The 23,699-nt window shown below is 35.6% G+C and overlaps 1 protein-coding gene across 1 annotated transcript in view; it reads right to left on the bottom strand.

Annotated features, from left to right (window-relative positions):
- NCOA2 (nuclear receptor coactivator 2) overlaps nucleotides 1-23,699 on the bottom strand; it is a 133,690-nt gene that overhangs the window by 56,509 nt on the left and 53,482 nt on the right. Inside the window, exons 3-4 of the mRNA XM_015819114.2 lie at nucleotides 5,068-5,172; nucleotides 2,291-2,463 (exon numbers count right to left, since the gene is read on the bottom strand). Of these exons, the coding sequence (XP_015674600.1) occupies nucleotides 2,291-2,463; nucleotides 5,068-5,153 (259 nt within the window). The 5' untranslated portion in view covers nucleotides 5,154-5,172. The remainder of the gene's footprint in view (nucleotides 1-2,290; nucleotides 2,464-5,067; nucleotides 5,173-23,699) is intronic.

Raw genomic sequence — 23,699 nt, 5'->3', positions numbered from 1 at the left:
TTTCACCAAAGAAAATGAACATTTTTATACTGAAGTATTCTTCATAAGAATTATTATAAATCTGTGAATGATTTTAGAAATTAGTTACAGTACATTCTTTTTTTCAGAGTTCTTATTAAGCCTAATTCCCCTTCAGTATTTCAATCATTCCTTAATCCTAAATCTTTTCAAGCTTAATTTGTCTTTAAAATTCAAACTTTTCCTTCACTTACAATATCCTAATATTTTTACATTTTGTATGTTATCAAAAAATACTATATTACTTATATCTCTTATCCCACTTACTCTAAAGTCCCTTTATGGCCAAAGTTATTTATTTATTTAGCCATATTCAAACAAGTGTTTACTCATATTATATTCCATCTGGTAGGGCGAATCCAGTCTCTTCAGCCCATCTCTAATCTTCTTCCTTTGCCAAATTGTTTTCCAAATTAATATTTTCAACTTGTCCAGTTCTTGTATTTTTGTAGTTATTGTTAGGAGTAGAGGATACATAGTAGATAGGATGTATGCTTTTTGTCTCCCAAACAATGATTCTTCTAGCAGTGTCCATTTGTTAAGTCTTCTTTCTCCTCAGGTTTATTTTGACGTTCTAATGCATAAGATATCTTTTCCATATTTATTGTTGTATCCAAGTCTTGTAAGTTTTTCTTGTTTATATTAAGTTATAATTCCCTTCATTTGTAACTTTACCATTTAAGTCATTTTTTTCTAGTTCATATCCTGTTGTCTGGATTGTTTGTTCATTCTTCACCATCATTCTTTGGATGTTTTTTGATTGTAGATTTACGTTAGAAGTATATTCACTTATAGTATCAAAGTTATGTTTAATCTCCTTATGGTTTAGGTCTATTGTAGTTTGTATCTGTCGTAGCATTGCATACATTTCGTCTTGGAAAGTATTTGTCTTGTCTTGAAGTGTTTCTAAAGGTCTTTGATCTTTCAGGCTAAATCTTTCAGGAGTAGATATTAAGTGTGGTTTTCTATCATTTTTTGATGAGTATGTTGATGAGTATCCATGTTGTTTCCTCCTTTCGAGTAGTCCGTCACAAATGCCATAGTCTCTGTAATTAGCCTTGTCAAGCTAACCAAAACTCAAAATCCATACAGTCCAATTTTGTAGTTCTTGTTTTTATATATAATTTTTGTAATCCACTGTTAATTTTCAGTTGTCAAGGTTTCAATAAAATCAATGTTTTATAACAATTCGTTCTTTCAGGAGTCAATTGTCAATTCAATATATTTAGCCCTTAAATCCTTCCTATAACTTCCCTTCTCAACAATTTGTCATAGATCAAAGTTTTTAAACAGTTCATAAATTTAAACCACAATCAAAGTATTTCTTTTCCTTCAAACACTTTCCAATCTTATAGCTGGCCCAGTATGCAATCTCTTCTCTGTTCCTTAGCAACTATCTTCTTAAAGGTTATTAGAGTTCATGGGAACAGATTTTTTTTTCTTTGTTTCTGGGCATTGTCTTTAATGTGCTATATTTTCATTGTCCACTAGATGTCAGCAAATATTTATTTTCCACCTCTTTCAGACAAAAAGTTCTTGTTTTTCTTTTTTTATGTAATTCAATAAAAAAAATCCTTTAGAATATAATCTTAGCAGTTTGTTTTAGTTTCTAAGCTTGATCAGATTGTAGTATTTTGAATTTAATTTCAATAAGGTTCTTTCCTCCTTAAAGGTTAATTCGCCGCTTCCGTCTATGGGGAAATAGGAATGTAGTCCCCTCCCCTCACTTTCGGAGGTTGTTTGCTTTGGGGATCTTTCCCAGGGACTACTTGTAAAATAAGAGAGAGAAGATCAAATACTCTCACTAGTTCAAAGCACGCTGTTCACCGTTGTTCTTGGTACTGTTCTTGGACTTCGGCTGCAGTAGCTTGGGCTAGACGCTGGCATGCAGCTAGCCTTTCTACTGTCGGGTTTGGAGAGCTTTCCCCAGATCAAACAAAGCGATTGCCGTCGCTTCGTGATCAACGGGGCGCCTCTCCTTCGCGGTCACCTCTACAGGGCGACTTCAGACCCATCTAGGGTCCCCCTGGCAGGGTGAAATTAGCCGTGGGGAGTGGAGGTCCACTCTCACATGGCCATGCGCTACGAGCGCAAAACAGAAGTTCTACTTTCTATTCCGTTCAATTTCTATAGAATTCAACGCTGTGGGATGAAAACATATTTCAACAAAATAATCATGAGATTAATAGTTTCAAGTAGGAAATACTAAGGTAACCTAAGTTTTGATAGAAAAAAACAAGACCATGTATGATGCTTAAAACAGTTTCCCTACCTTGTTCTTTTATTTGACGAATCTGTTTCACAGTTTCTTTCAAGATTGCACATTTGTCAGGTTTGAAGTTAAAGTTGTCAATATCATTAAAATTAGCAAAAATCAGCTCTGCAAGCTCTTCTATATACTTATTCTCTTGTTCACGATTACGTTTTTCAGTGCTTCTTTTAGGACTGGAAGAAAGTTTTAAAGTTAAACTCGAAAATGTACAAGCCATAATTAAAGAACAGTTTTAATCAAAGTAGCAAAATACAGGAAAAAATAATCCATTAATAGTCCTTCCTAATTATGTTTTATTCAGAGCCATTTTCAGATCTGTATATTTGAAAAAAAACACATTTATTTTCTTCAATTCATAATTTCTAAAAGTTACTTTTAATAGTAGTTGACAAGCTGCTCTTAGATATGGAATCATTTTTACATGATTATACTTCTATCTTGCCCAATTAATATCAGCTTTGGTATTAAGGAATTAAGGAACAAAAACCAGGATAACATGAACCAGGATAAAAATCCATGTCAACTTTGTAAAGATATATTTTTTAAAAAAGTAGTACTATTTTGTAAAATTTAGACGCAAAACTTTTTGCTTATTGCAGAACAGAGTACTCCAGGTGAGGATTACAATGAAACCACCATAGGGCACCAGAGTTTTAACTGTTTCCATCCTTAATCCTCACCGGTCTTTTCTAAAGTGGCCAGAATGCCTTATCAGCAGCAGGAAAAAGGTGAAGGAGGTCAGCTGAGGATGTCAGGGGTAGGTAGGGGAATATAGGGTGGCCAAAAGGACAGAGACAGGGAGAGATAGGTGGGTGACGAGAGTTAAATTCGAGGTGAGTACATCAGAGCAGAAATGTGAGGTCTTGGCCTAACAATGCTACCCTTGCCTAACAAATGCAACCGGGACTACCGGGACTGGCTGTTGGTAACTGTGCAGTAATGACTGCATCATTTAGTGATGTAAATTAGGGTCATTAAGCAAGGACTATTTGTAATCCTGTTCCGGATTTTAATTAGTTAACCAGAAAATTTAACTTACTGATATTACCAGCATAAAAGGATAATTTCTCAACTTCTAAAATTATTTTCATCACGCTTCATCATTGTTTATTATAAAGATAAAAAGGTTATAAAATGACCAATACTCTTTTGTTTCTTTAAGGAATTTTAATATGCTAATTGCCCAAGTTTATATTTACAACTAGACATGAAAATACAGCATGTACATAAGCTGACTTAATGTAAGTGTCCATAGACTTTATTTCTAGCCTGCAATATATAGGGTAATTTCTTGATACATAAGCAAGTGCTACTGCCAATTAAAACTGTAGAACAACTTGGGCTCTATAGGTTATATAAATTGTGTCTTCCAGAATTTGCCAGCCAGCCAACATGATCAGGGCTCGGAATTCCTACTATTGAAATCCAAACACTGGAAGAAACCCAAGCTAGACAGATTGCTACAAGTAGTGATGTAGGAATAGGAATTGCAGATCTTGGGGCGGAGTCAAAAGAGGAATCAGCCTAGAATCTCTTACTCAAATGGAGTAAGTCCCGCCTTTCTTGAATTCCGCTGATCCTTAGCTTTTGCAAAAATAGGGCTAACTGTTAATTGAATAGATGCCCGTGCATAGGCATGAGTTGTAATAAATCAGTTTAACTGGAAATTCATGTGTGGTCCTGGTTTTTCAAGCCTGACAAGACCTCATTTGTCTTGTGCTTCACCTGTGTTCATTTTTCTCCCACCCAACCTCCACTGCAGAGCAGAGACACTGGAAAGAAAGGCATTGCAAGGAGCAAGTTGTTTACTCTTCTACCATTAAAAGCAACGTGATCACACAATCAACCCTGCGAATGCTCTGCAAACAGCTTAAATTATTTCTTGAAATTTCTTTTTCTCCAATCTCTCTGATTTGCTTGCAGGATGGGGAGAAAAAAACTAACTGAATTGCTTTCAATGTGTATTAAGATGGTAAGCAGAAACTCCATCATTCCAAATTGTGGGTGAATGGTTAGGAGGCAAACAAAAGCTTTAGGTATGAAATTGAGTAGTCTTGTTTCTTTTCAACTGGAAAACACAGGTAGTCCTCGACTTACAACCACAATTGAGCCCAATTTATGTTGCTAAGTGAGAAATTTGTTAAGTGAATTTTGGCCTGTTTTACGACTTTTCTTGTCCCATTTGTTAACTGAATCACTGCAGTTGTTAAATTAGTAACACGGTGGTTAGGTGAATTTGGTTTCTCCATTGACTTTGCTTGTCAGAAGGTTGCAAAAGGTGATCACATGACCCCAGGACACTGCAACCGTCATAATAAGAGTCAATTGTCAAGCATCCAAATATAAATCACATGACCATGAGGCTGCTGCAATGGTCATTAAGTGTGAAAAATGGTCATAAGTAACCTTTTTAGTGCTGTTATAACTTTGAACAGCCACTAAATGAACTGTTGTAAGTTGAAGACTACCTGTACAGACTACAAGCAGAGTCTTCTGAAATCGCAATCCCGCATACATTTGTTGTTTGCTTTATAAGAGGCTGCTCACTGTTCAAGATATTGAAGATTTAATTTATTGAAGACCTGTTCCTTTAAAAATATTCACCCAACTTTCCACAGGTAGAGAAAGAAAAAAACCAAACTCTTCAGCAAATAACTAATTATGATGAGCCATCTATACAGCAGTTGTTATATATCAAGGCAATAATGCTTTGGTAACATGAAAGTGCACACTCAACTTCACATTATACAAAACATATTTTTCATGTCCAAACTAACCTGGGTCCAAGTTGATCAGGACATTCCTTGCGTTTTCTTGACTCTGCCCGGGCTGGGTCAGAGGAATTTTCACCAATTCCACTCATCTTAAACACATATCAGCAACTGAAAGACACAGAAAAGTCAGTAGAAAAACACATCATTTATATCGCTCAAGTTTTCTTAGCACTTAATATTTCACTTGCAATTTTATGCTCCCTCCTTTATACACACCTACTTCAAAATAGCACTTTAAAAGTGGCACACTTTTTTTCCCTTTAAAATATAAAGTTAGTAACAGTAATGTTACTGTATTTCTCCCCAAGTCTACAAAATTTACCCAATCACAAGTAGATCGAATAAAAGGAAATTATGATACACATGCAAATGCATTGTTTACACATGTAAACAATGCATTTCAATAATATGTAATCTTTTAAATAAATTACAGAACAGAAATACACACAGAGGCTTTCACTACATGAATACTAAATATTCACCAAAGCAGGTTTTAACATATCTAAAGGCATAATACGTTGGATTTCTGTATTTAAAAGGCTCAACATTTTTGGGAAGAGAAATGCTAGTTCTTCAATAAGTATTTTAAGGCAGCATTTTTACTTTTCCTAATGCAGCATTCAAGTTACCTACATTTACTACCTCATTGATCTAAGGCAGGGATTCCCAATCCCTGGGCGTCCTTGGCCCGCCAAGAAATTGGTCGTGCTAGTGAGCAAAGCCCCATCTGTGCATGTGCAGGATGCAGGCAGTGCACGAACCCACGCCCTCCCAGTCTACAGAAAAAGTGCCATCCACTGAGCTGGTCCCTGGCATCCAAAAAATTAGGGGCTGCTGATCTAAGGGATCAGACAAATATAACCTAAATAAACTGAGTAACAAACATTCTAAATATGAAGGCATATTTCATGCTAACATTTACTCATCTTAAATAAGACTACATTAGACTACACACAACAATGAGCAATTTTGGCTCTCAATTTGTTCACTGAATGTGAAATCTATTTTCATGCTGTTTAGAATCAAAATGATTGAAATGGCAAAAAAGTGTTGTAAAATATAACATACATATGCACACACAACAGTGTTTACCTTTAAAATATCTTTCTTTCTAATACTGTTTTCTTTTTATGTCTATGCTAATTCTTAAGCTTCATTCAAGAATACAATATCCTGCTTAGAGAGGCTCTGAACCTGCCCAAAACAGTTGTAAGACAGTTTCACTTTCATTTGTGTCTTACTTGTGAATATTCAAGGACAATTACATTCCCCACAATGGAAGTAACCAATGGACAATCCTCCTGAGCTCTTCAGAAAATTTTAATGAGACAATAAAGCACGGGTGTCAAACTGCTGGCCCGCGGGCCGGTTTCATCATACTGAAGCCTTGCCCACCCCATTGCCGGCAATGCAAAAAGAGTCGCAATATGTCGTGACATGTCACTTGACGTGACGAGTTTGACACCTGTGCAATAGAGGAAATTGCTGAATAAATGGGAAGTAACTGTATCAACTGAGTTGAAATTCCAACTGATTTTTTTTGCTTGCTGTTTAAATTTGGGATTTAGCGCTTAGTTTTCAATTCAAAAGCTAATTATGGCCTAAATTTTTTTGCATAATTTTATTCTATATAATGCAGAAGAATTCTTATGTTACAAATTATAATTGAAAATACTACATTTTATTTTTATAAAAAATCTAATCTGAATGCAATTTTCTAATTCATATTATTTTCAAGCAAGCATGACATGAGAACATACCTGGCATATACACATGTGTGTGCATGTGTAAATCAAGCCAAAATAGGCATTAGAAGAATGGGACAGGTTTTTAAAACCAATTGATGTGTTTGAAGTATGTAAAACCTGAAGCTAAAAGTAGATTTTTAGTGACAATTGCTAATTTTCAAGTTGCGTGTATTTCCTGATGTTCTTTTTGAAAATCCCACAATTGCATTATTGAAATTTGACAATTGATATGATTGTCCCTAATCATATCACAGATTCCAGATCAATATTCAACAACTGAAAACATTTCATTATAAAATTCTGTTAAAATTTCACATCACTTATTACTATTTTAGATCATCTTTTGTTTTCATTTTCACAGTTCTAAATAATCTCTCCACAAAATTCTTATTTTTATAAACTTGTACCAGAGGAAAATATCACTGACATAATTGAGATTTTTTTCTCAGGGAAGTGTATGTATTGTGTATGCCACAATTTACAACAGTCTTTGTTTAAGCTGCTTCTGTTTCTGTTGATTCTAAAACTTCATGAAGTATTCAAGTAATACATTACAATTCTTCTCCACAGGATGCATTGGCTAAACTTGGTATTTGCTATTTACCCAATGAAAGAAGACAGCAGAGTGTAATAGTTATATTAAAATGGTTTAATATAAAATGTAATGGCCTACAGAGCAGCACTAAAATATACAGTGTATATTTTGGGTAGGCACAGCCTCCGCATGATGCAACCGGCCTGCAGGCCGGCAGTTTGACATCCCTGGTCTAGAAGAAACTATGAAGTAACTGATCTTTACTCCTCTAGTAAGTCCACAATTCAATGAAAAGCTGCCACAGTTCATTTTCTTGGTATATGTGTGTGTGAGCCAATCTCTCATCACCTATGCTCAGTGTTACTTTCCTCCTCTAATATAAACCTATTGTGAAAAACACTGGGTTTCAAAAATATGGTCATATTATACTTCCACTATCACAGCCTTTATTCCAAGGTGTCCATTCCCCATAACAACTGCTCCTTCTTCTTCTTCTTTTTTTGCAAATAGCCAGACAAACAGAAAAGTACATATTATGAATACTGAAAGTCAGACTAGGTAGAAATACTAGCAGTGGGGGCTTTGGGGAAGGGTTGAATGGGGGCAAAATATTTTTGTTACTCTAGGTCATGGTTCAAATTCTACATCTAAAACCTGTTTCTTAGCTGGAAGGAAAACTGAATGGCTCACTGTGTTCCCACAGTGTTTCAATGTTGTGGAACTGTCAGAAATGAAAATGTTCAATACTGGGGATGGAAACAGAGTTAAAATTTTGAAATGCCCCTACTATAGTTCCATTGTAGTCCAATCCATTGTAACTGTGTTCTTCAATTAGAAGACAGTTTGCTTTTAATTATTCTTTTTTATAATTATTATATTTGTTATCATTATTCTTTAAATATTCTTTGCTTTTAATTATTCTTCTCTTCCAAGGTTTTCAGATTGACAAAGTTGCTGAATCAAATTAACATGTCTTAACAGTTTCCTTTGTAAATACACACAAAATATATTTTTCTTTCAAAATATTAAAGAATTAATTTATGTTGGTTATTCTCCAATCTAATGTCAAAAATAGGTACAATTAGTGAGTTAATCTATTGGTTTTAAAGGCACACCTAACTAGGACAATCAATCAGATGTCTTTCTGTCTTTCAATAGTTGGCCTGGTTAAAAAGCTAGATTGGAAAACTGTTTCTATAAAGAAGTAGCCTTGGGGAATGGTTGTTTGGGAACACAATTTACACAGTGCAATTTAAAGGAGAAACAATGTACTCTACAGACACCGTTCTGACCACAATTATGTTGTATTGAATACTTTAACAGACCATAACAGATTAGATGAGTCAGCTGTAAAATTCTTTCACAGTTCTGACTTTGAGCACACTTTTGTAAAAATAAACAAAAAAAATGAAATTTCCTAGCAAGAAGTTATTTCCAAGAACTATACTGAGTGCACTTGTAAATCAGTTACAACTCTAAAGAAAAGAACTGGATAAGAATGAGAAGCCTCTTCCTTCTCCTTCCTTTTTAAAAATTAATTAATTAATTAATTCAACATTTCTTTGCTGCAATGAACTAGATAGAATGGGAAAATTCTCAACTCATCATCTTCCATTCCTGGTATAGAGAGAAAAAATGTATGGAGCTGCTACATCAACACATTTCTGTTTCATTATATAGATTGTGTCTATTTCCTATTTTTCCATACTGTGTGGAGTAGTTTAACATCACTTTTATAAGTTCAATATTTCTTAAAAATCATAAAACGAAAGTAAAGGCATAATGAAACATTTCATTATGATTAAATGAACAGCTTTTTGAAACTAAGGAATGTTCAACTATTAAAATGCTTCCTTCATTTGCATTTGAGTTGTGCCATTCATAAAATCATAAATAATATATTTTAATAGAAAGCATAAGCATACAAGATGCTTTATCTAATTTAATAACGTGATTCTGCCATCATAATATGCCAGTTAATACATTTCTCTTTATATCCCAGGATGATTGCTTGATAGTTTACAAATAATTTCCTAAGAACGTTGTTATTGCAACATCTGTAACTACCCTAAAACTTCACACAATTTTGTTCATAGGGAAAAAAAATAAACTTCAATGTTAATAGCTTGGGTCTGTAATTACACATTGACTTGTGTTTCTGATTTAAATTTTTGTAACTAAAATATTAGTGAGAGCTAGTTTTGTGTAGTGGTTAAGACATCAGGCTAGAAACCAGAAGCTGTGAGTTCTAATCCTACCAGACACAAAACCAGCTAGTTGACCTTGGGCTAGTCACTTTCTCTCAGCCCTAGAAAGGAGGCAATGGCAAATCAGTTCTGAAAATTCTTCCCCAAAAAACTGTGGAGACCTGGGACCTGTTCAGGATGACACTAAAAACCAGACACAACTGAACAGAAGAAAAAAAACAAACCTAAAATATAACTGGAAGATTTTATGCAATGGAATGTCTGAGTTCACATCGAAACAATTCAGTTGTAAATATACAATATATTAAATAAGCAAACCTACAATTAAAATATGTTATATTTTTAATTGAGTTTGATTCTACTTATTGCATATAAAAAATTCAAAGCTGAGGTATGGATAATTATAACATAGATTTCAGATAAGTAGCTATGGAATGCATTGGCTATACAAGTATACAAAATTTGCCTATCGCTGACATATGGTTAAATTAGATGCTATTCTTATTTAAGCTATCTCATTTTATTTATCATTTTGTTAATGAAACTGGAACTGGAAATCTGGAAATAGTTCAGAATACACGTTATGCTGAGAAGTGGGTTTAGAAAATGTGAGCTGGGTTTTCTAAACCAGAACGTTATCATTTTTACTACCTTAGACTGCTTTTGGATCGATTTAAAAACTCCAGCTTAGGAACTGATATCAAATGATCATTTGACTCCATGAGCACAAATCTAGAGCTTAAAGTATCTTTTTTTAGGCCTTTTCCAATACTGTATGGTTTGTAGCTGAAGTATAATGGGGAGAGAATACAATTTTCCACTAGTAGTACCTCTTCTGTGGATACACCCTTAGAAAAGCTCATCAGGCATGTTAGCCATTTTAAAGCAATACAGGTAGTCCTCGACTTACAAACACAATTGAGCCCAAAATTTCTGTTAAGTGAGACATTAAGTGAATTTTGCACCATTTTACGACATTTCTTGCCACAGTTGTTAAGTAAATTACTGCAGCTGATAAGTTAGTAACACGGTTGTTAAATGAATCTGGATTCTCCATTGACTTTGCTTGTCAGAAGATTAAAACAGGTGATCACATGACCCTGGGATACTGCAATGGTCCTAAGTATGAATCAGTTGGCAAGCAACTGAATTTTGATCACATGATCATGGGGATGCGGCAAAGGTTATAATTGTGAAAAAATATGTCACTTTTTTCAGTGTCACTATAACTTTGAACTGTCACTAAATAAACTGTTGTAAGTCGAGGACTATCTGTACAGAGAAAATTCTTTCTCTCTCTCTCTCCTTCTGTTATGTATGTATCAAAACATAGAGCCATAGGAAAGATAAATTATATACTGGAAAGACTAAACCAGACTATACATTATTGCAATACAAAGAATAATTATCAACATTCTCCTCAGCACCTTTCACATGTAAGTAGATAAGTAATGTTTATTACAGCCAAGAAATCTGAATAGATCTTTCACATGGGAAACAGTGTTGCCTTTTATCTATGCCTCATTCTTCCATGCTAGGTTAGTGGAAACTTGACACTGGACTGAACATTCTGTTTAATTGTTATTAATTTGTTTCAATTTACTATAGCCTCTATTTTCTTTTCATATTAACAACACTAAAGCAATATATTAGAAAAATGAATAACCTTACACTGCCTCACTGAAAACCAACATTGTTCATTTCTTTAAAGCAAAAAGACGCCAATAGGAAGATAATGTAATACACACATTAGCTATAAATGTACAAAAGGAACTTTTTATCACAGGTGCGTGGTTAATATTCATGATCAAGACTAATGGTATATATAAGCATCTATCTGTACTTTTTTATATTTAAAAATCATTTCAGATATGGATAACTTCAGTTCTGGTATATTCACCTATCATTTTTCTGCTGCAAGCTACATATGCATTCAACAACAACAAAAATTGCTAGCCTGACATCAATACTGTAATACAAAATGGTTTCTAATTTCTGTGTTCATATATGCTAAGGTTCCTAATATAGCTATTCACTGAGCTGTTTACATATTAAAGTACGTCAGCCACCTCTAATAAGCCCCTCTAAATAAGCTCCAAAATAGCAAGGGAAGGTTGTAACCACTAAAACAGAAAATTGCTTTCCTTAAGCAATGTGCAGGAATCCGATTCTGATTAAATCATCAGCAACTGATATTAAGATGCTTCTTGACTGAATCATAACAATTACAGCAACCAGCTTAAATGCTATTAAAACAGGGGGAAATGAAGGTGATAGGGGCATTGGGGGTAACAAATCACCCATTTAATTAAGTTCTTCATTATTCAAAATTATAATAAAGCTACAGCCAAATTGTGGAACATCTTCTGCTAAAAAAGCAAAGGGCACCACAAAGATTATTGTATACTGTTTCACACTGCAATATTTATTTACTAATATTTATATGCCTTCCAGCTCCAAAGCCTATGGGTAGCTAACATTCAAGAAATGAAACCCACAAAATAATATCAACATTAACAGTAATATAAAATACACACAGAGATACACACAAAGAGAGACAATTCTCTTCTCTTCCCTGGATGATATGGATGGTAGGAGTCCTCCTCAATCTTAGGTCTGGTCCTTTACCAGAAGCATAGGTGTTTGAGGGTTCTTGGCAGTATCTTTGGTGTTACTAGCTTCCATTAGGCTGAGAATTTTTTAATACACAGATTCATATCCAAATATATATGATGTAGATGACCAGGCTGAGCCCCAGGGAGAAGTCATATATGTCACCAGTTTGGAGCCCCTTCATCTACATCCAGCCCTTCCCGAATTCCATTGACTCTTATCAATTACCAATTTGCTTTGACGGTTCATAGTTCAAATTCTTAGTTAGAGTAAACATGGCATAAAATTGTACTCATTTTGAATCTAACTGGACTCCTGATTTCTTGCACCTGATACACACACACACACACACACACACACACAACACACACATATTTTGAAAAAACAGACATTTGTAATTCTCTAAAAAGGTAGGCATGTGGGAGTAATGTACATAATATACATTTGTATACTGTACTGTCTATCAAGGACTTAGATTTCTTTAACAGAATTGAAAAATAAGGATTTATATGCTTGTAACTGATGTGCCCATAATTTAACATGAAACTGAATTTAGATACAATGTGCAGTTGAATAAAATTACAAACATTAATGAAGATAAATTTTAAATAACATTTAACTGAAGTAATATTGCAGTATATAACATAAATATATAAAAGTCAAGCAGTTCATATTGAATTTAAAATTCCCTACCTCCCCATTCCACTTGACAGAAAATACAGGAAAGATAATATACTGGAAAGACTAAAGCATATTATACAATACTGCTATATAAGCAGCAGATTATTATCTTGCTAAAATGCCTCTTTAGAACAGGAGTGTCAAACTGCTGGCCCGCAGGCCGGATGCCTCACACCAAAACTGCGCCCACCCCATTGCTGGCAATGGGAAAAAAGTAGTGATACATCGTGACATGTCATGTGACGTCGCAAGTTTGACACCCGTGCTTTAGAAAGACAATAATGATGAAAAATTGATCATTTTAATTTATAACAATCACGTCATTAAAAATCTTCTTAGTTACAACATTTTGAATTTTACAAACACAGTACATTCATTTTGGCCTGCTAATTACAAATTCAATACACTTGATCAAATATGAAATAACACCATACTAATTAAACTGCAGATTTCTACTAACTTGGATGAACTACAACTGTGGATTGCTCTTTTTAACATCCTATCACCCAACTATTTTAAATAAAGAAGTTTCATTTTCAACAGGTTGTCCCATGTTGCCTAAGCTAACACAGGATTTTTCTCTTAGGTGAAATATTAATTGGGCAATACAATAAACAGTGACCTAGATCCTTCTTGATACATAAATTTGTACATGATGGGAATCTTTTGGTAACACCCTACCAGCTACTAAATTGTCATGGAAAGAGCACTGCTTACACAATACAGTTTAAACTGCATTTTGATTGAAAACAGAATAATTTGGGTGCATTCTTATTTATTAATGTAATAAACTCCTAACACTTTAATATAGGCAGTCCTCACTTACTAACTGTAATTGAGACTGGAAACTTTATCGTATGTTGGTAAATTGACACATCATGTTGTGCACCTGATTTATGACATCAGTTCCTGCTGCAATAGTTAAGCAAGTCATCTAGAGGTGTTAAATGTGAGTCATGTGACTGCAACTTGTGACTTCCCCGCTAGCTTCCCATTGATGTTGCTTATTAGAAGCTCACTGTGAATGTTGCAAATGGTGATCACTCTTGACAGAAGGCAATAGGAAACCACTTATGTACTGTCAAGAAAGCATCAACATATTCTCATAGTCAATGGGAGTGACTGTGGAATGCTGAGATCATTGTAAATACATGCCAGTTGCCAAGAAGCTAAATCATGATCACATAACATGAGGATGCTGTGATAGTCATAACTTCTAAGACCAGATGTTACCCTTTTTTCAGAACCACTGTAGCTTTGACCTGTTACTGAGCTGGTTAGTAAACAAACTCCCTGTATTGCACCACAATGGATAGCCGAAGTGCATGAAAGGATCACCAACACAAGCTGAAGGCCAGAAATAAGTATGCAAAAAGATAGTCCAGCCAACAGAAACTGAAGAAACTATAAGATGTAAAGTTAAAAACCCATAACCCAACCAGCCAGTTACATTGAAGAAATGTATTTCTAGGCAATAGTGAGTAAGAGTAGAGTATGCAAACTTAGCCTTAGTCTATTAACATTCTCCCCCACTTATAATACTAATAACCAAAGCTGGAAAATTATTCTCCCTTTAACTTTCCATGGAACTAATGAGAGAATTCAGAGGCTACAAGTGGACAACCACTGATTAGAATCAGGATTTGATAGATAATAGCTTAATCTATCCAAACCCTTGAGAGGAGATAAATTATTCTAATTCCCATTAACTCCTTAAATAAATTAGGGAAAGCATGTGTAGCATGGCTTTAAGAATTCTTTTCAATCTCTTAATAACAACCCTGCTATTGCTCAAATGCTTCTTCTATGTTGATGAAATGGCGAATTTTTCTAGATTCATTTTCTCCACAATCTCAGCCTGATCTGGCCCATTAAATTCAATCTTTCTTTTGCTGGCTTCTCTTTGCAGAAATAATTTGGTTCCTTTCTGTTCAGTAACATATTGTGCTAATATTTGATTGTTTTTACATAATTTGATTCCAAGATTCTGCTAGGTTGGATATAATAATTAGAGAAAGCATCAGAACATGGTTTCTGAATTTCTTTACAACTCTTTAAAACAGTTCCACTCTAGGGCATGTGACTCGAAGGGAGGATTGTTTCAAATGGAGGAGTTGACAACATTTGAAACTACTGTCCAATTATCTTTCCTATGGGGATGCATTTGGAGGCTGGCAATTTGTTTTGTGACAATCAACATCTCAGTTGCAAATAACAGTATACTCACACTTCTAAAGAATTATGATGGATAAATAAACTAGTGAATGTCAAGAGGAAGCCAGATATACCAGCAAGAACCATGCCAACACTGTGTCATTGCTCGTTTCTGACTTCTCCCTTGAGTTCCTAGCTATCTCTCAGATGTTGACATAAGTTTTCCATGCCTTGGTTACAACCAACTCAACTACTGGAGTGCATTTTCTATGGGGCTGCCCTTTTAAAGCATTCAGAAGCTGCAAATTGTATAAAACATGCTGTCCACACTGCCGACTGGTACATAGTACAAGGATCATATCATGCCTGATACTGAATGATCTATCCATTTAATTTGTTGATCCTGACCTTTAAAATCTAAATAGCATAGGGATGATAACTGTAAGACTGCCTGTCCCGCCATGTGCTTGACTGGTTACTTAGATCAGTAGGAATGACCATTCAGAAAATGCTGGGAATATTTGGGAAAGAGCTTTTTTTTTGTTAGTTTGAAGGCTACGGAATGTATTCCCTAGTGGTTTATTTCCCATCTCTCAACCCCCCCATTTTATAAAATATATCTTTTTCATCAAGCCTTTAATTTCTAATTATTATTTTAGTAACTGCTTTTTAATTCTGGCTGAATAAATTGTGATTTGCATTTGTTACTGCTACCCTGAGTATCAGAACAAACAAAATAAATACATGAAATATAACATGCATGCCTATCCACACCAAGCAACCAAGTGATTCACCCAGATCAATTCTCATCTCCTTCAGTCAGGATCCTGCATTTCTGCATTCTCCATGACAGATATGCCTCAGGAGCAGACAGACACATAGTGCAGACCCAGAGGGCATTCTAGACACTGCTGAAGATTCAGGTTCAGGTTCCTGTTCCACATGTTTATTTAAGAAAATGTGTATGGCCACCCACTCACTCTCAGTGACTCTGGGCAGGTTAAAAAAAAATAAAAATCCAATATACAAACAATAAAAAAAACAATCCCCTTCCCCCGAAGGCAACAAGAATCAATCAAACAAACCACTTGATAGGCTCCATCCCACTCTGGGTTCCCCAGGCCTGTTGGCAAAACCAGGCCTTCGGGGCCTTAGGAAAGAGTATCATAGTGGGGGGCAATCTAACTTCCACAGGGATGATGTTCCAAAAGGAATGAGTCACGAGGGTGATTTTGCTGATTTTCTGTAAGACAAAATTGCTCAGCTTTGTTCAAGTATATATGACTTGATGAAAGTCTTAAAATATTTTTCTTTCTCTATTGCTTAATAAAAGATGTTAATATTTAAATTCATTGTATTGAACATTACAATGTGCTTATTTGCAATCCCAATAACTTAGAATATTGGATCTTTTCCTCCCCATACTACTTCATGATAAAAATGAGGACTCCAACTTCATAACCTCCAACTCTTGGTCATTCTTTCTGGGATAGATCAATTTCTGAAACAGCCCAATGTACCTCGGAAGCAGCTAGGAAGATGTGGCTGCTGGAGGCAAAATATGGAAATGTCTGGGACTGTAACCTACCTATCCCTCAGCAAAGAAGGAGGTCTGATAACTGAGAAGCTGTAATTAAGTGAATTTGATCAGGATTACTTTTTATTGTGTATGCAGTGGCATCTGAGTAATGTGTGGAAAAACTCAAATTTGGTGACACTGCATTGGGTGGATGAGTGGACCACAGGACTAAATATTTTAGGTAGCTAATCTGTACCATGATTGTTGGGACTGCCCATGCACATTTTAGCGCTGTTATTAGATATGCTCCACAGTAACCTTTCCCTCTTGGATGTCTTCTCATACCCACAAGGCAATGATATTATAAAAGAATATAGGCTATTCCAATTATATTATACATACCTGATATTTGTTAAACAGGTTAAAAACTTAAACACATGAGATCAAAATATATCATAAGTATCAGAAGCAGCAGTTAATTTACAAAAACTCAGAATCCAATACAAATGGAAAACATTACAACCCAATTCCCTCAGTTGGGAAACACCCAGGTAGGCAGGGGGGAGGCCTGAAGCATGGAGTAGCCACAAGAAGTCCAGAAGTGACCCCACCCCTCCCTTTAATCTCCTTAGAACCTTATCTATCTATTCTCAGGCTAAGGCTAGCAGTCTGCAGAGATTCCTTTATAACAGGCAGAATATAATAAAGTAGTGAGTTTTGAACCTTACACAATGGGAAAAACCGTAACTATTACATACAATAAGAGATTGTGCATAACTAAATTTTCAACCAGGTCTCTTGTGCTTCTCCATGACCCAGACTAAAAGATACTTCTTAATCCTTCTAATGTAAGAGTGGCCAGAGAAAGCATGCAGGAGTGCTTTCCATTAGGGCAATGGTGTAGTTAGCACATTAGGTTCAAAGGCAAAGGTGTGCTTTGTATCACTTGAAGGAATGCATGTAGCACTTATTTGCAATTCCTTAAGCCAAGTATGTCTTTTCCTGGGTTTATATTGTAACTGCAGCAAATAGCTTTACCATCCCAAGAAAGGATGAACATGTTTTAAGAGGTTATAGGCTGGTGCTGAACATCTACACTTCAAACAGAAAATCTGCACATCTAATAGCTATTTATGAAAGAAGAAAAACGTCATGGTTCCAACAGATGAAACCCATCAAAGCTTATACAAAACTGTAGATACAAGGATCTTACCCACAAAAATATGTTCCCAAAATTGGGGGTATCCCCAGAACAATGGGGATGTGATATTAAAAGTGAACAGCAAAATAAATGAAAATAATGAAAATCACTTAAGGATTAATGTAGAACATTTTGTTCAAATACACTGAAAATTTGATGATTTTTTTTCACTGTAAATTCTTCAAAAATATAATGCATAACATATCTCAGCAGTTCATGTATAGCAGTATATAAAACAAAGTAAATATCCTTTAAGTTCTCATGAAGAAATATATGAATTTTCCAAATACAAATGTACCACTTTCACCCAGAAACAAATAAGCTACACTAAATATTCTTGAGAACATGACAGAATTTTCATATTGTTATTATATTTTATCTGACATATACATTCAATGCAAGGCGAACATACCTAAAGATCTAATGATTCTACCTTTTATTTCCCCCACAACAGTAACCAACTCTGTGAGATAGGTTGGGTTAAAAGAGAATAATTGGTTCAAAGTCATCCAACTGGCTTTCTTTCCTAAAGGGAGGCCTAGCACTTAGTCTTCTGTTTCAGCACTTTAACCATTACATAAATGCCTAGGTCTGACCTGTGCAGCTAAAATAATTTTAGGGAAGTGGAAACACCACACATTGATATATAGTGTATTATGGTTAATTATCATTCTTTGCTCTTAAGACTTACAAGGAGACCTTCTTTATATACCCATTGCCCATTGATGTCTTAACATAAGTAAAACTCTTCCCTATTTGTTTGAAAATTAAACAAAATATCTGGGTTAGTACCATGATATCCCAAGAAAAGCTAAAAAGCACCTATTTGTAATATAGTTGTGTCTACAAAAAATGCCGAAGTTAGTTTAGTTGCAGTAAAAAAAAGTCAATCATATACAAGTTCAATATTAAAGATGTCTATTATTCATTTAGAAGAAATTAACAAGCATTCAACATTATATAGCCATTAGTAACTTGACAACGCCCACCTAGTAATATTTGCAGGGGGGGGGGAGAGGTTAGCAGTATAATACTATGCATATCTACTGAAAAACAAGTTCCATGAGTTCATGGAGGCTTAATGCTCATATAATAAGCATACAGGATAGCTGATCAAGAATAGCATTTCACATTTAAGAATATAAAATAAAAAGATTTGCAGAGAAATATTATTTAACAATATCAAGCTATTTTTCTCTTCAAGGTTAAAAGAAAGGTAAGGATTGTCAGTAAGGTTAAATGCATCAAAATATTCAGCATCATACAGATACACAGACTGAAGTTTAAGTGCCATTGTCCATATAGGAGCAAAAGACTAAAGCAATAAGGATTAGAAAATGAAGTCACTAAATGTAGTCATATTTACTACTACAGTACATGACCTATTTTAAGCCCTGGGTCAGTAAATACGAAGATAATAAAATACCTATCTTCCTTTTATTTTAGAATTAGCAGTCAAAACAATACAAGTACTGCATTGTAATTATACAGCAATTTAAGCATGCATATTCTTCAGCCTTTCTTCATCCTGAAAAACAGGGCTTATATATATATATATATATATATATAAAAGCTTTTATTTTACTTGACTTTACTACACATACTGGGCTTAGTGTTCAGCATTTTCTATTCCACACTTTTATACATATATATTTACAAGGGAATACACAACACATAAATATTAACAGGGGAATTATTAATGAAACTACAAGTAATAGTTTTTAAGTGAGAAAAATGGGTAATGAATATGCTAGACACACTCCCTCTATTTGCTAAGGAATGCCAATGATAAGCCCTGCCAATGATCAATTGTCATGATCTGCATCTTCTACATTATACAAAAGACATGAACATACCAAATATGAAGTCATTGTACTTCTGAAAACACTCCTTGCAATCTTCCAGAGACTCTGCCATTCAATGAAAAATCAGCAGCTTTTTCTTTATTGTCAAGCTATGGTATTTATTTACACATGTCGCTATACTGCTTGTTTTATTAAAGCAAGCAACAATGAATAGCAACCTATTAGAAAATAAGTCCTGTGTTAACTTAAACTATCCCTGTCTTGCCCTAAACTAAAACACATGCTGAGTGAGGATGTGCGCACATAGCAGCTTATCTCCTTGCTCATCTGCTTCTAATGACAGCTGATAAACTAGCCACAACTAATCCTTTTTTAGCTGCTGATCAAATAGACAATCCAGCATGGTGGAGCACTCGAAAATTCCTCTTGCTTCTGTTCTCCTGCTCCTCTAAAAGGCAGTTTCCTTTTCATTGAGATAATAGCCTTTTCTGCAGTCACATGACTCAGAACCTACATTAGCACAGCGTTATGATAATAGATCTCCCTCCCCCTTTCTACTGCTATTAAGAAGGGCATCTCTCTAAAACCCACTTAAACATTTTGCAGAGTAAAGTGCCAACATTGTATATCTCTTAGAAGGAAAAAAATGATGAGATAAAGAGACAGAAGAAAAAGAGAAAGCATTCTGATGCTATTCCTTTTCAATAATGCATATATTCTAGCTATAACCAATTCATGTAGAATGAAAACAATATTATACATGATGTCTAGAAGACATAAGTACGGTAATTATTTGGTTTACAGACTCTAGATTTTCAGCCTTAAGCTTAGTTGAAGCATTTTTTTTTTGCTCTATAATATCCTCCTTTATCCTGGTCACATATTGTAAAAAAATGTGTGTTATTTTGTTCTTATCTCTGAAGTATTTTCTTCATCTTTTGTGCAATGAGTGTTCCAAAATCTTATACTTACAGTACATCATATAAGTGCAATGGACATAACAGATCCCTTTCTGATTAGAACTACGTAAAATTAATTTTTTCCTGACTATGCATGCTTTAAATATAACTCACAGAAAACATGCAAGCTTTAGATTGGTTAAACACCCTCCTTCAATTATTAACATAAGATACAAGGTTAAATATATGGACTTCTCTAAGTCTGACATTCTACTGTTTCAAAATGTCAGAGAACCACTAGGATGAAAACTGACAAATATTTCTGATTTTTGTTGGCAAACTGTATGAAAAAACAATTCAATGAAGTACATTTAATCTATGATTAAACATGTGACAGAATACAATGTAGTACACACCTAAGAAAACTTGATTTTATTTGCTGACATGGGAAAGAATGTTAAAACTTTGCTGTAAAGTTATATTTAAACCATAATAACAGCAAAATCTGCTTGCCAACTTTATATTGTTCTGACGGTAAACATTACAATTTGTATGGATTTTGCAAAATAGAATTGTAGAGTAATACTACAATAGTTTAAGACACTGGACTAGAAAAAGGGTGATTGTCAGCTTTAGTCCCCTTAGGAGCAAGCTAACCGGTGACTTTGGGCCAGTCTCTCTCAGCCCAACACATCTCTCACCCAGCTGTGGTCGGGAACATAGGAGGAGGAAGCATTATATGGATTAGGTACAAAATAAAAGGGTAAGGATGGACCTCTACAAAATAAATCAATAAAATTGAAATATCAAAATAATTTAATATGCATTATCTTATTAATAACAAACCAATGATAGATAAATATTATCTCTATCTTGCATGGGTTCCATGGAGACTCAGAGTACTGTAGAGGTTTCTTAAAAATCCATGGCATAGATCAGTGATGGCGAACCTTTTAGAGACCAAGTGTCCAAAAACCGGCCCTGCCCCTGCCCCACCCTGCCCACCCCCAGGGCCACTCATCGCCTCCACAGCCTGCTGCAGATCTCCCAGGTGGCCTAGTAGTGCCACGGCGGCCACATCCTCCGCCCACACCCTGCAGCATTACCTGCGCATGACGGGGCACAATGGCGGAATCTTGTCCTTGCTGCTCGGTTGCCATGTCCTTGGTTGCGCTGCTGTGCGCAGGCCGCACTCGTGGGTGACTCTCCTCCGGAGAGCCTGCTTGTGAGAAGGGGGCCGCAGGGGGAGGGGGCTTGGGCGATGGCGCACGTGCCCACAGAGAGGGCTCTGAGTTCCGCCTCTGGCACACGTGCCATAGATTCACCACCACTGGCATAGATACAGAACAGGATATAAAATAAATAACTTAGGAACCGATTACCTGAAGGATCACCTATCTCAATCTGAATCAATCTGCACATTAATATCAGCAGGAAAGGCCCTCTGAAATATATCTTAGCTTCAAGATTTATTTCTTGGCCACACAAGAGAAGGCCGTCTCCTCTGTGATTTCCAAGTGATGGAATGTGGTCCTGAAGGAGGTGCATTCAACCCCGAATCCTGCAGGTCTTTTCAATTTGAATTAGCTAATACAGGTAGTCCACGACTTACGACCATAATTGAGCCCAAATTTTTTTGTTGTTAACTGAGACATTTGTTCAGTGAGTTTTGCCCCATTTTATGATCTTTCTTGCCTCAGTAGTCAGTGAATCACCTGCAGTTGATAAGTTAGCAATCCAGTTGTTAAGTGAAATCTGGCTTCCCCATTGACTTTGCTTGTCAAACGGTAGCAAAAGGTGATCGCGTGACCTTGGGACACAGTAACAGTCATAAATATGAACCAGTTGCCAAGCATCAGAATTTTGATCACATGATCGTGGGGATGCAGCAAAGGTGATAACTGTGAAAAATGGTCATAAGTCACTTTTTTCAGTGCCGTTGTAACTTTGAACTGTCACTAAATGAACTGTTGTAAGTAGAGGACTAACTGTAATGTATCTTACTTTTTTAAATCTGGTTTGAAATAATTATTTTGCATTTATTTTGTTAGCTGCTTTGGGTGGTTTCTGGGCATAAATTTGAAATATAAATTTAATAGTAACATCTTAATTCATAGCCCAGTTTCATAGCCATTTTTTAAAAAAAAATGTTTTTAAATTCTCAGATACCAATATAATTTTTTTAGGTACAGACCTCATTTAGGGATGCAAACTGTATCAAAATGATATATACCAGTAACATATCTGAAGCTCTGATTTTAAATATTTCTTTGAAAATCATAACACTGAATTGTTCAAAAAGGAGAAAATGTCAGACATTAACATTGCATGTCTTTAAAAAATCAATGCCAATATTATCTGAATGCAATTTAAATATTATAATATATATGATCTTTAAAAAAACGCAACTGTGAATGAAAAACCACAAAAGGCCATATTAGCCTACTTAGCAATATTAACTGTCATATTTCTTAATTCATGCAAAGCACTTTCTTTCCAGTCCACCTCCCCCCCTCTCCTTATTAGACACACATATTCAGAGGAATGGGTGGCAAGCTCACTGATTAAATTTGCAGACAATATGAACATAGGCGGAATAGTGAGCACTGAAGAAGCAGAGCTAATGTTCAGAAATAGACAAGTAGTGAGAAATAAAATGAGCTTTTACAAGGACAAATACAAAATAACCCACTTGGGAAGTAAAAATAAAGGAGCATGTACAAAATGACAACATGCTGGCTAGACAGTAGTAGTAAACTGCAGATCATGTAAAACAGTGTTTCTCAACCTTGACAATTTTAAGGCACGTGGACTTCAACTCCCAGAATTCCACAACCAGCAATGCTGGCTGTGGAATTCTGGGAGTTGAAGTTGAAGTTGAAGTTTATTGTATTTATATCCCGCCCTTCTCCTGGTGGACTCAGGGCAGCTTACAGCCAGTTAAAACAGAACAATTAATCAGCACCTTGAAGCGCACCTGGAAGGCCACAGGCAGCCAGTGCAGCTCGCGCAGCAGCGGCGTTACATGGGAGCGACGAGTCACTCCCATCACCGCCCGCGCGGCTGCATTCTGGACTAACTGGAGCCTCCGAGTGCTCCTCAAGGGGAGCCCCATGTAGAGAGCGTTACAGTAGTCCAGGCGGGAGGTGACAAGAGCATGCGTAACTGTGCGCAAGGCATCCCGGTCCAGAAAAGGCCGCAACTGGTGTACCAGGCGTACCCGGTAAAACGCCCCCCTGGCCACAGCCGTCAACTGGTCTTCCAGTGTCAGCC

This window comes from Protobothrops mucrosquamatus, unplaced genomic scaffold, assembly GCF_001527695.2.
Source record: "Protobothrops mucrosquamatus isolate PMUCROS unplaced genomic scaffold, P.Mucros_1.0 scaffold860, whole genome shotgun sequence".
NCBI lineage: Eukaryota > Metazoa > Chordata > Lepidosauria > Squamata > Viperidae > Protobothrops > Protobothrops mucrosquamatus.
This window is presented reverse-complemented; position numbering and strand designations above follow the sequence as displayed.